The sequence below is a fragment of the Poecilia formosa genome, unplaced genomic scaffold, assembly GCF_000485575.1.
Source record: "Poecilia formosa unplaced genomic scaffold, Poecilia_formosa-5.1.2 Scaffold1131, whole genome shotgun sequence".
Taxonomy (NCBI): Eukaryota; Metazoa; Chordata; class Actinopteri; order Cyprinodontiformes; family Poeciliidae; genus Poecilia; species Poecilia formosa.
The window spans coordinates 7,727-19,826 of NW_006801070.1; the positions used below are offsets into that span (position 1 = coordinate 7,727).

At 39.1% G+C, this 12,100-nt stretch overlaps 1 protein-coding gene and 2 long non-coding RNA genes across 3 annotated transcripts; 2 read left to right on the top strand and 1 right to left on the bottom strand.

Annotated features, from left to right (window-relative positions):
* Nucleotides 1-501: 501 nt before the first annotated feature.
* LOC103132570 (interferon-induced protein 44-like) lies at nt 502-5,382 on the bottom strand. The gene is made up of 8 exons (XM_016667459.1): nt 5,358-5,382; nt 4,827-4,850; nt 4,596-4,629; nt 3,413-3,614; nt 2,942-3,094; nt 2,640-2,808; nt 2,367-2,467; nt 502-2,272 (listed from the first exon to the last, which is right to left on the bottom strand). Exons 1-8 carry the CDS (start codon nt 5,380-5,382, stop codon nt 2,111-2,113), a joined length of 870 nt encoding a protein of 289 aa, XP_016522945.1. The 3' UTR covers nt 502-2,110.
* A 3,368-nt stretch (nt 5,383-8,750) lies between these two features.
* On the top strand, nt 8,751-9,830 carry LOC107835168 (uncharacterized). The gene is made up of 3 exons (XR_001660995.1): nt 8,751-8,830; nt 9,688-9,714; nt 9,808-9,830. It is a non-coding gene; the product is annotated as an uncharacterized LOC107835168 (long non-coding RNA).
* Nucleotides 9,831-9,835: 5 nt separating this feature from the next.
* On the top strand, nt 9,836-11,542 carry LOC107835167 (uncharacterized). The gene is made up of 2 exons (XR_001660994.1): nt 9,836-9,993; nt 10,770-11,542. It is a non-coding gene; the product is annotated as an uncharacterized LOC107835167 (long non-coding RNA).
* The last annotated feature ends 558 nt before the right edge of the window (nt 11,543-12,100 follow it).

Consider the following 12,100-nt stretch of genomic DNA (forward strand, 5'->3'; position numbering starts at 1 on the left):
AATACTTTGAGATTATCCTCACAATAAAATTCTTCTTAGATAACAATAATTAACCCTCCACCTCCCAATTTCTCACCTTCTGCAAATTTCCACTATTTGTAGTCTGATTAGCAAAGATATATCAGTCTTGCACAGCAGAAACAGATTTAAACTTGTTGCAGAACTAAAATTCAACATGTAGCCAAATATGAGGGATCAGAGCCAATTAGAAATCCAAGAAAAAGTGAACGCCCCAAGAGACACTGCACTCTCAAGACATTAAAACATCAATTGTCTTTATTGTCAAATCCATCTATGACAAAAGAAAACCCAACACAACCACTAACGTTCAACATAAACCAGGATTAGATTGGTTACAAATAATTGTAATAATTAAAACATGACAATTAAATATGGTTTCATTTATTCTCCTGTTACTAAACATGAGTTTGATGAAAACTTTGACAATATTGCATTTAGTAATTTTTGAAAGTATGATCCAACTGAGTGACAAGACTGTTACAGTTTCACCAGCAGATGTCACTAGAGAGCAATGAATGAAGCATCGAGTAACGAACCTTTTTGCAAAGCAAAGGGCTGGAAAGGTTCATTGCTTCAGGAGGCTTCATTTGCCCATCACTAACTCGAGGTAAATCACAGAGGGCCTTTCTCTGGAACGAATGTTACCAATGTAAGCAAACACTCAGGCGATGAGAAGTTGTTCAGCCGCTTCTTATCTACCTCCAGACCGCGCCCTCCAAACAAGCTGCAGGTGCATCAACGGGGTCGACACAGCACCTCTCCAGGGGTTCTGTAACCTGGCGGCATCTGGTGGATGCCATGGGAAAATGCGGGTGCTCCAGGAAAATAAACTTAAACCAACGAAAGAAAAAGAAACAAAAAACAAAACAGAAAAAACACAGACCCTGACAAAGAATGCTCTTTACCAAGGAAAAATCTTGGCCAAATAGATTATTTGCATTTAACTTCTAATGTCAATATGTATTTACTATTTAGTTTATGTACAACTTATTTTAGGTTTGCAATACTTAAATCAGTTAATCAAGACTGAATTAGGATCCCAGGTTGTTGAGTTGCTTTGATTCTAGTTTCATTATTATTATTCAGAATCAGAATCACTTTTATTGCCATTGTCAGTAAACAAGTTCACAGGCTAGAAAATCATTTTGATTTATTGTTACAAAAATAATGAAAGACCTAGACTTTCATTCAGCAGATTCAGCATCAACCAAACCAGGTCTTTCGTTCAGTCACTACTTGCCGGATCCTTTAATCTACTTCCATCACGTTCTTGTTCCACCCCGTGTTTTTGCCTTGGCTTTGATTTTGAAAATTGTTCTCCAGCATCGTTCATTAAATCTCCAAATTCATTTGCCTCCTCCGTCACTGAACGTGTCATGACAACATGAAGCTGTTTTCAGAGGAGTGCAGCTTTTAATATCTTTTTTTTTTTTTGGCATTTACTTTTGGCATTTACACTTGCACAAATAAAACTGCACTATGAGTGAGTTTTATGTTCATTTTCATGACCACAATGTTCTGCTTGAGGGCATAACCTGGCATATGATTGTTTGTTTTACTGAAAAATGTGAGAAAACGATCACTGCTTTCAATGTTATAATGAAAAACCAGGAGCCAGGAACTGTTTCAATCAAGAAATTTTCTTATTACATGAGTAGTTTCTTATTTAAAAAAAGGGTGTCATTTAAGTAACATACTCAATTTATTAAATTAACTTAAGTTACACTCACTAAAATTAAACAAGTTAATGTAAATCATCAAGTTAGTTGAGTTGTGTAAATTTACAGTTACTAATATTAAGTTTTAAAAACTAGATTTTGTTTTTCTTTTTTTCTTTTTTTTTGAGGCAACAAATTTGCATAACTTTTCAAAGTAAAGCCCACTTATTGTATCTTACAGATCAGAAACAGGCAGAGAGAAAATCAGGAAAAATGTGGAATCCCAAGGTCAGAAATCAAATCCCTTATGAATGCATCAAGAGCTAATGGCCTCCTTGCAGACTGTCCTCAATAACCGTCTACTGATACAAATAACCAAAATTATTGCAGTAATTTACATTCATAGTAATGACACAAACTGTTCTGTGGCTTCACAGTTTGTCAGCGTAGTCGTCTCCAAAGTCAACCATCATTTTCAGAGCACTCAGAATCAGAGCGTCGACGTCTGAATCCAGCTGAATTTCATTACTGTAGTTCTTCACTGGGAGGATGCAGTTCATTGGGATCCCCAGACTGGAGCTGAAGTCACCCATCTGTATAGATAAAAAAGTAATAATAATTTCACTTTGTGGCCAATATTTTCAGCTTCTTTTTCTCCTGTTTAGACTGAATCTTACTAAGACTCACCTTTTTCTTTAAATGTTTGCTCTTGTAGACGTTTCTCAGATCTCCTTCTGTTTCACCACAGGCTGCATCAATGTGAGTGAGAATCGCCAGCTGAGGGATTCCTGTGGATAGTTATATCTCATAGCTTAACATTTCATGAGAAAATAATATATTTAAATAGTTAATTCAGAGGAATGTTTCTCGGAAACTTTTATGACAGCACACAAAAAAACAAACAAACAGGTTTCTCAACTGTGTGTTACTTTTGTAAATGCATTTTTTTTTGTTTCTTACCCAGATCACTCGCTGCTTCTCTAATTTCCCTCATTTTCTGTAAAACGGAGGACTTAATCTCTGATTTATTAGCATCATGAATACAGACCAGAACATGAACTCTGTCACTGACGGACGGGAAAGAGTTGTAACCAGAATCACCAGCAGAAATGGAACATGAAGGATTGAACTGCAGAAAAAATATGATACATTGAGGACAACATATTAATCACAGAAAAAATATATTTTTCTAATCTCCTACAGCAAATCATAATAGTTTTACAAGAAGGAAAAATGTAGAAGGAGTAAGTATATACTTATACCTTATATCCATCCTTCACGTGACCCTTCAAGGCGTTTTTAATGTCATCTGTTCTGACTCCTCTTCCATCTCCGTCCTCCAGACCCATGATGTCATTGAACACAAATGGATAAAAGTTCCCCCTGCCTTCTTTCTTGACTTTATAGGTTTGATACTGAAAGAGAAAAAAGTGTTTTATGTAAACAGCAGGCAAACTGGAGCACTACAAACACGCTTCAAATTAAGTTTATAATTTTCAATCTAATTTTGATTTGCTAAGAAAACGTCTGAATAAGGTGTTGCTGTAATCTTGATGGATTAGCTCCAAATAAATCTGTAACCACTGAGTGTCAGATAATATTGCTTATTTTCTGTCATGTTTCAGGGAGTATTCATGCAATTGTGAAGGGCCGATTAAAGAGACTGAATTCATAAACTGTAAAGCCTAAAAATATCAATAGGCCTTTTAAGCCAAACAAGAAATTATATTCACAATCTTGGTGAAACTTTGATCAGAGGTTGTGGCACTGGCCAGAGCTTCATTGGTCATTCTGCCCTGCAGGACGCTGTTGACGGAGTTGATGAAGCTGGACTTCCCAGCACCGACTGGGCCGTACAGCAGGACTCTGATGTGAGTTGCCTCCTCATTTTGAGGCTGAAACTCCTTCAAGGATTTAAGAGCTTGCCTGGTACCGCTGTTAAAATGGAAAAATTAAGATTATTAATTAAGAAAATAATTTTAACCATGATAAATAGAGGTGACTAGGCTCCAGTCAAAGTGTCTTTGGCAAAACCCTGAACCCCAACCAGCCTCCTGGTACTGAGATCGATGTACAGTATATGTGTGAACTTTTAATAGTGAGAATCAGAGAATATGACCTGCAATTCACTTTGTGTGATCAATATGATGTGAAAATCGCTACATAAGTTCTGTTAGTTTACAATAAGATTCAGTTTTCAGTGTTGTCAAGTGGTTTCTTTTAAGAAGCCACTTTACTGGCTTCTTAAAAGCCAGTGAAGAGACAGGGCTTACTACCAAGAAAGCTAAGTCTTTATTATGTGATTTAAGTATCAATTAAAGTTAAAGTTAATTGTACAGTTTGCTTTACCAAGACACCATCTTTACATCTGAACATATTGCTGAGAAAAAACTGATGACAGAAAGCACAGATACACAATACTGTCATGACCCTCAGGGTTTTAGATTTTGTTCTGTTCTTTAAGTTTTAATTCATTGTTTAAAATCTTAGTTCACTAGTTTCTGTTTTATTTTGACAATCCAGTTATTTTGTGCACCAGGATCTATTTACTTCCTGCGAATGTAATCACAGACAGATCAATCTGGTTTTACGTTGAAACGGCCTTCCATTCATAACTTGAACTGAAGCAGCACATGGGCCTGGGACAAAAAGAAAGATATATGGAAAGAAAACCAATCCTGGCAGCACAAATGTCAGACCAGCCCACTGGGAATTGTCCCAGTCCTCCCAATTAGCCAATCAGGAATCGACTGAACCTGAAGTGTGTCATTGTGTGATTTCTGGGAGCTTTGATTAAATAAAAAGTCCAAAGGACACTGTTAATTCTGAGAACTACTTGTGATGGCTGATGATGCAGAACAAAAAAACAAAAAATCACTTTAAACATACAGATTTTAACAAGGCACATTTACTCACCCCCAAGTTATCTCCCTCCATGGAGTTCTTAAAACTGTGAAGGAGAATTCACACAACACTTTTAAAACCAGAACAGTGTGTTGAAGTAGATGGAAGAATTAGCTTTTCTAAATGATGTCAAATATATTAGTAACATGAGTCAAGAGATCAGTAGATAAAACATTTCAGTCCTTCATTGTGGCAAGAAAAACACTTTCTGCTGTGTCAGCATGAATAATAAGTTGTACTCACGTGGAGATGGAGGTGGAGGTGGAGCTGAACGGAGCAAAGAGACACATTACTTAGGTCAACAAATGTCTAAAAATGTAGTTGATGTTTATATTAAAGTTAGGGGATAATAAACATAATGGTTGTTTTTGTAGTACACTGAGGCATTGGTGGTGAATAGATTCAATTTTACTCTAAAGTGAGTAAAGGAAAACATTAAAATGAAGATTTTAAAAAATAATACTTACTTGGAGGAGGAGCTAAGCAAAACAAGACAGAGAAAATATTCGGAGTCATAATTTTAATAGTTATAATTCCAATACAGTTTCCATTGTAAAGCTTTTCAGACATTCTCTAACAACTATGTTCCAGTGTTTATTCTCAATGATTAACATGTAACTTTATTTCACTTTCTGCTTAAAAAAAAGTTCAAGATAAATTTAATTTTAAGGGGAAAATCAAATTTGCTGAAAATCTGCAATATATGCAAAAAACTGAAATAAATCAGTGAAATAATCACTGTATATGTCTCAACCAAATCAAAATGTAACTTACATGGTTTCGAAGATCCACGCCCCATGACAGTGACAGAAAATATTCTGCAAAATACAGAGAGAGAGGACGAGGGAGAACTCTTTCACCTAATATATAACTAAAGAACTTAAACCTACTAAAATTAATCATTAGTTTCAAATAATCACTCAAAACGCACCTGAAGTAGCTGCATGAGCATTTCAAGCAGCTGCTGCACCACCGATAATAAAAAGAAAAAAAGAAAAAAAATCAACAGAAAAAGAAAAGCAGCAGAAACAGAAACAGAACAGTTACAATAAAGAGAAAAAGGTCAAGATACTAATAGCCTTGTCCCACTTTCACTTTAGTAGACCAGGTGATTTCTCAGAAGATCTCAGTCATTTATTCAAAAAGGTTTCAGTTTTTTATGTGACACAGCAACAACGATCCATAATCTTCTACAAACTAAACTTGTCAAACTGTTGTCTCATTGACTCTTAAGACAGACATGTGAAAACATTTTTACACTTATTAATTCATGGAATTATTTTTTTTTCTTTTTTACTTTAAAAACCACACCAAATATTCATCTACAGAAATTCAACTTCAAAATTTTACCTGCAAAAAATTCTCCTGCAGATTTTATCTACAAAGATTTGCTGCAAAAAATTGTCTGCAAATGTGGCTATCTGGTGACCCTTTGCCAAATGAGTGAACACAAGAACAAATACGGTGGCTTTCAGCCAATCAAATGACACTTCTCTGATCATGTGACAGTTAGCTGGTTAGCACAGAGAATCTTTAAGATTCTTTCAAATTGCAGAAGGACATTATCTGAGGGGAAGGAATACATTTTGGTTATTGCATTGGGTTCCTAAATAACTAGTAAATGTTTTAAGGTGTTAAATTGAAAAAATAAAAAGCTCTACCTCACTTACTAATATTTTGTATGCAGATAAATAAATTAGTCTGTAAATTTCTTTCATCGCCTCTGTTTTACATATTGCTATTAACGGTAACTCCATCTCTTAAATTTGTAGCCGTAGTTCAGATTCTGTCACGTCTTCCAGGTGTCATACATCCATCCATTTTCTTCCACTTATCCGGCGTCGGGTCACGGGGGGGTAGCAGCTTAAGGGAGGCCCAGACTTCCCTTTCCCCAGCCACTTCTTCCAGCTCCTCCAGGGGAACCCCAAGGCGTTCCCAGGCCAGCTGAGAGACATAATCCCTCCAGCGTGTCCTGGGTCTTCCTCGGGGCCTCCTCCCGGTGGGACGTGCCTGGAACACCTCACCAGGGAGGCGTCCAGGAGGCATCCTTACCAGATGCCCGAGCCACCTCAATTGGCTCCTCTCGACGTGGAGGAGCAGCGGCTTTAATCTGAGTCCCTCCCGGATGACTGAGCTTCTCACCCTATCACTAAGTGAGAGCCCAGCCACCCTGCGGAGGAAACCCATTTCGGCCGCTTGTATCCGGGACCTCGTTCTTTCGGTCATGACCCAAAGCTCATGACCATAGATGAGGGTGGGAACGTAGATCGACCGGTAAATCGAGAGCTTCGCTTTTTGACTCAGCTCTCTCTTCACTACGACGGACTGGTACAGCGCCCGCTTCACGGCAGACGCTGCCCCAATCCGCCTGTCGATCTCCCGCTCCCTTCTTCCCTCATTCGTGAACAAGATCCCCAGATACTTAAACTCCTCTACTTGAGGCAGGACGACCCCCCTGACCTGGAGAAGGCACTCTACCCTTTTCCGGCTCAAGACCATGGCCTCGGATTTGGAGGCACTGAGCCTCATCCCGGACGCTTCACACTCGGCCGCGAACTGCTCCAGCGACAGCTGCAGATCACGATCCAATGAAGCCAACACGACCACATCATCTGCAAAAAGCAGAGATGTGATCCTAAGGCCACCAAAACGGATCGCCTCAACATCCCGGCTGCGCCTAGAAATTCTGTCCATGAAAGTAATGAACAGAATCGGTGACAAAGGGCAGCCTTGGCGGAGTCCAACTCTCACCGGAAACGAGCCCGACTTACTGCCGGCAATGCGGACCAGACTCTGACACCGGTCATACAGGGAGCTGACAGCCCGTATCAAAGAGCCCGGTACCCCATTCTCCCGGAGAACCCCCCACAAAACCCCCCTAGGGACACGGTCGAACGCCTTCTCCAAGTCCACAAAACACATGTAGACCGGTTGGGCGAACTCCCATGCATCCTCCAGGACCCTGCTGAGGGTGTAGAGCTGGTCCAATGTTCCAGGACCAGGACGAAAACCACACTGCTCTTCCTGAATCTGAGGTTCGACTATCTGACAGACCCTCCTCTCCAGGACCCCTGAATAGACCTTACCAGGGAGGTTTAAGAGTGTGACCCCTCTGTAATTGGAGCACACCCTCCGGTCCCCCTTTTTGAACAGGGGGACCACCACCTCAGCCTGCCAATCCAGGGGAACTGCCCCTGATGTCCATGCGATATATACAAATAAGCTGCTTTTGACCACCCTCCCCGCCCCCAACAACTCCACATTTACACTTGTTCATGAAAATGGCTGCAAACAGATGGGAAATTATACAACCTTACATCTTTGAAAAACAGAAGTGGAACATTCTGCACAACCAACAAGAATTCAGCAATTGGTTTTCTGATGGGAAGTCAACAAAGTATTTGTTTTTTCCAGCAGCCATTATATACCAGTAACTCCAGTATATAGCTGGAGTTCTGCTAGGGTTGCAAGGTGACAAGCTGGGCTTTACTGGGGTTGCTAGGTGAGGGGCAGTGCCTGCTGATTTGTGTTGTTACATTCCAAAGGTTTACGAAATTGATTATTTCCCAGACGCTTTAATGTAAAATTTTATAACGTGCACCTCACCCCTCTTTTCCTACAGATTGTATATTCTTATCATATGATTGGACGCTATCTCATATATATCTTTAGAGTGTGATAAATCAGCAGGGAAGAGGTCACTGATGCTCAAGATTATCTCAGTTTTATTTTCCTGACTCAGAACTTATCAGAATCAAAGCTGTCCTCTTTATCATCAAACACAGACCCATTTTCCTTTACAACAGGCAAATGGCCCTGCTATCTGTTAAAGAAGAAAAAAATCTTGTTGACTCTGTGGTTGAAGTCAGAGATGGTTTTGACAAGATTCATGTCCCCTAAGCTCCCCACTTTTTCACAATACAGCACTACCATGATTAAAACATTGTCTGTAACAGAGTTAAATTACTTAGTTCATGTGTAATTATCATGCAACTAATTCTACAGGAGCTTTTAATTTTTCTTAATACTTTTACGTTGCTGTTGCTCCTTCTATATTCCTCCCAGCAGAATCCTTGTGTCTGACGCTTAAAAGGCTTTCCTGTTGTGCAGGAAACGCCCTGATACAAGATATTGGGCTCATTGTCAAACACAAGTGAAAGTGAAAATGTTTTCTGCAGGGAACCAGTTCATCCAGCAGGTTCTCTCGTTGTGTCAGCCTTAGCAGCAGGAGCAGTAACACACAAAAGGTAACAATTGAGTTTTTTAACAATTTTATTGTTGTTACTGGATTGTTCAGAACAAAGTGACTGGCTCATGACAGGTCATTGTTAAATAATATGCTTGTTAATTTAACAATGTGGTGTATTAAAGTCGGTTAATGAAATTTTGAGTCGAAGTTAAAAAAAAAAAAGGTTATTAAAATAAGGTGCAGCCTTATAGGAGGATCCTTCCATTTTGCTTAAAGGGGCAGCACAGCATGCTTTCTAAATAGTGGTATTTTATAGCACAATCAAGTAGCTATGTTTACTTCAGCTGTTAAAAAAATTGCTGCACATATCAAATTTGACTTAAAAGAAATTTTACTTTGTAACTTAAAGCCATGAAACTGGGCCTTGGTCACTTTAAGAGATTCCTGCTCTTTCTGAAACTCTGCCTTTGGCTCCTCTATTAACCCTTTACCTGCTGTTCACTGAGATGTAGCTCCTATTATGAGTTCAGCTGATGCTAAGTTCCACCAGGTGTTTGCTAATTACTGCTGGCTAGTCTGAAGGAGCTGAGAGGGAGAGTCACAGAGTATTTTATTATCTGTAAGCCATAGTCATCAAAATAGTCCACTTGAAATACATGACCTCGTGTATAATGTGCACCTGTAAAACATCAAGAAAGTTATTGTAACTCAGATTATTCAAAACAAAAGAGTTTGTTGTACTAAAATGATGTAAAAAAAAAATAACTTTTAGGATTTGTTAAAACCTTTGGTTTTTAATCTCGATTTCTCTACCATGAAGCAAATTGAAAGTAGGACATGTACATTGTTGCACAGTATATTTAAAAGGCCTTGCATCCTTAATTGTTTATGTTGTTCTTTTGTCTCTTTTTGAAGGAAACCACAAGATGCTTTGTCTTCCAAGTGAGTGATCATCTCAGCTCATGTAAATCAGGATCTTTCTCCGATTTTTTATTATCTGTTCATATTTTTTCTGCTTTGTATTTTGTTCATCAGCACCTGTCAAAGTTCAGACGGTCATTACAGGGTTAACCTATGGCGCCGATGTAGCTCTGATGAACCAAGTGAAACGGAAGGTGAAGTTGGAGGGAACCAACCGGGATGGAAAATGCATCATCGTTTTCTGTCCAATCACATCCCGTGTTGGTTCAGATGTGGAGGCCGCCATGAAAAACATACCATGTAAGCAATCAGGCAACATTCTCTTGGTAAATTTACTATGGGTTGTTAAAATGTAATCACACATAGTTAATCTGAGTAAATGTAACATTCAAATGATGAATATAGTTGTTTAAGTGGAAAAAAGTCAAACTAACTTGAATCCATGAGGAAAAAAATTGTAAATAAAAAAAACATAATTATTAAATGGCTGCAGATAACAAAGTATTACATGATGATGGAATTTAGTGAATGACTGGAATCTTGATTTTGTTAATCCGTCACTTGGTAGAAGTCAGAACAACACCTAAAGAGCTGCACGTTTTACTGGAGAGAAAAAATCTGCAAGTAAAATATTCAGGCAGTAATTCATAAACTTGAGCTCAATCACAGTTTAGTTATAGAATTGAAGCCTCGTCTGCATCCATCCATCCATTTTCTAAAACCCTTGTCCCTCTGTGGGGTCAGGAGGTGCTGGTGCCTCTCCAGCTAACGTTCCAGGTAAGAGGCGGGGTCACCTGGACAGGTCGCCAGTCTGTCACAGGGAACCTTGGCATGACGAGGAGAAATGTTAAATTTGTAAACGAGTAAGAAAAGAGGTGCGTCTTTGCTGCAGTACGTATGCCAGGGGAATCGGTGGCGCTGTAACACTTCCCCTGTCTGGAAACATGAATGGAAATACTTTATTAGAAATTACACACATCTTCAATTAAATTTGCCCTAATACTTTTACAGTCTAACAAGGATTCTTCCAGTAAAAATGTTTTTGGTTGACTAAATCTGTTCTTTTTTTTCTGCAGGGGATAAAAAGATTGTCTTAGTTTTGATGCATCACACCCGAGATCCTGACTACTCGACTGCAGGGACTTTGTGGTCGGAAACATATCCCAACATCGACCTGGAGGTTCATGTTCTCTTCCATGAAAGCGTCCCGGGGTTGCTCACCTCTTCTAAGAACACAGATGCCGTTTACAGAATGCAAAAATATCTGCAACCACGTGAAGAAAATAACTGGATGCCTGTTGCATTACTGTTGGTATTTGTGTTTGTGATCATTTTGTGGTTTTCACTGAGCTAAAGCTTTGATCAACAAACTGATGGAGAAACACACAACGTGTCTCGTTATTCAGAAATGTGAATTAATCGATTTGAATTAATAAAAGTTATTCTTTTATGATTAATTAAGTACAAAATGAAATGAAACATTTATATACTGTCTACCTTATTCTTTATATATGTATAACAAAATCTGTGCTCTTCCAGATTGTGTTAGAAACTTTCAGTATTTTTGTGCTTCTGTCTTATTATTCATGTTTGTTTTCTTTGCTGTCATTTATTGTTTTCTTTCTTTGTGTCGTGAAATTAAAATATCAAGGAAATAAAACTACTCAGAAAACTGAGAAGTCTTAAGTTCTTGGAATACTTTAAGTGACAACCATTGACTCTTTATGTTATTGAGAATAGAAAGAGATTCTTCCTTTTTAAGTGTACAGACAGCTGAAACAGAAGCACCTTGATTGAATAATTTTGGCTTCCTGCTCAACCTGAGCCATATTAAAGCTCTTTGGTTAAAGCCCAGTGGCTCTTGGTCTTCACTGTAAAATGCACTGTAAAATAAAGTGAATTTTATTTTAAAATGTATGTAAACATGTTGCCACAAAAAAATAATCAAGGTCTCAAAATTCTAAGTATGTAATGGTGTCATGTGCCCGGTGTTTTTGTTTTGAGACCATCCATGTCATGTCCCTCATCTCCCTGATTCCCTGCAGCTGTGTCGCTCCCTGATTGCTTCCCTTCTTAAGCCTTCCTCAGTACCTACCCACTGCCAGATTATTGAACGCTCTCAGCAAGTTTCTAGCTCTCTATTCACGCCCTCTGTGTTACCGCCTCGCTCTTGTTCTCTGGATTTGCCCCTTTTGCCTTGCCCTTGTCGGACTGCTGTTTGCCTACCCGGATCTCGACCTAGCCTGTTCTTCTACGCCGCTCACGCCTACTCCCTCGGACTCTGCTCTCTACCCCTTTGTGTATGACGTCGGCCCGGCTGACCAAGAACTTGGATCTTACTCTGATGCTACGTTGTGAGTACGCTGCCCTGCATCAGCGCTTCTCCCCCGGCCCCCATGCCCTATCT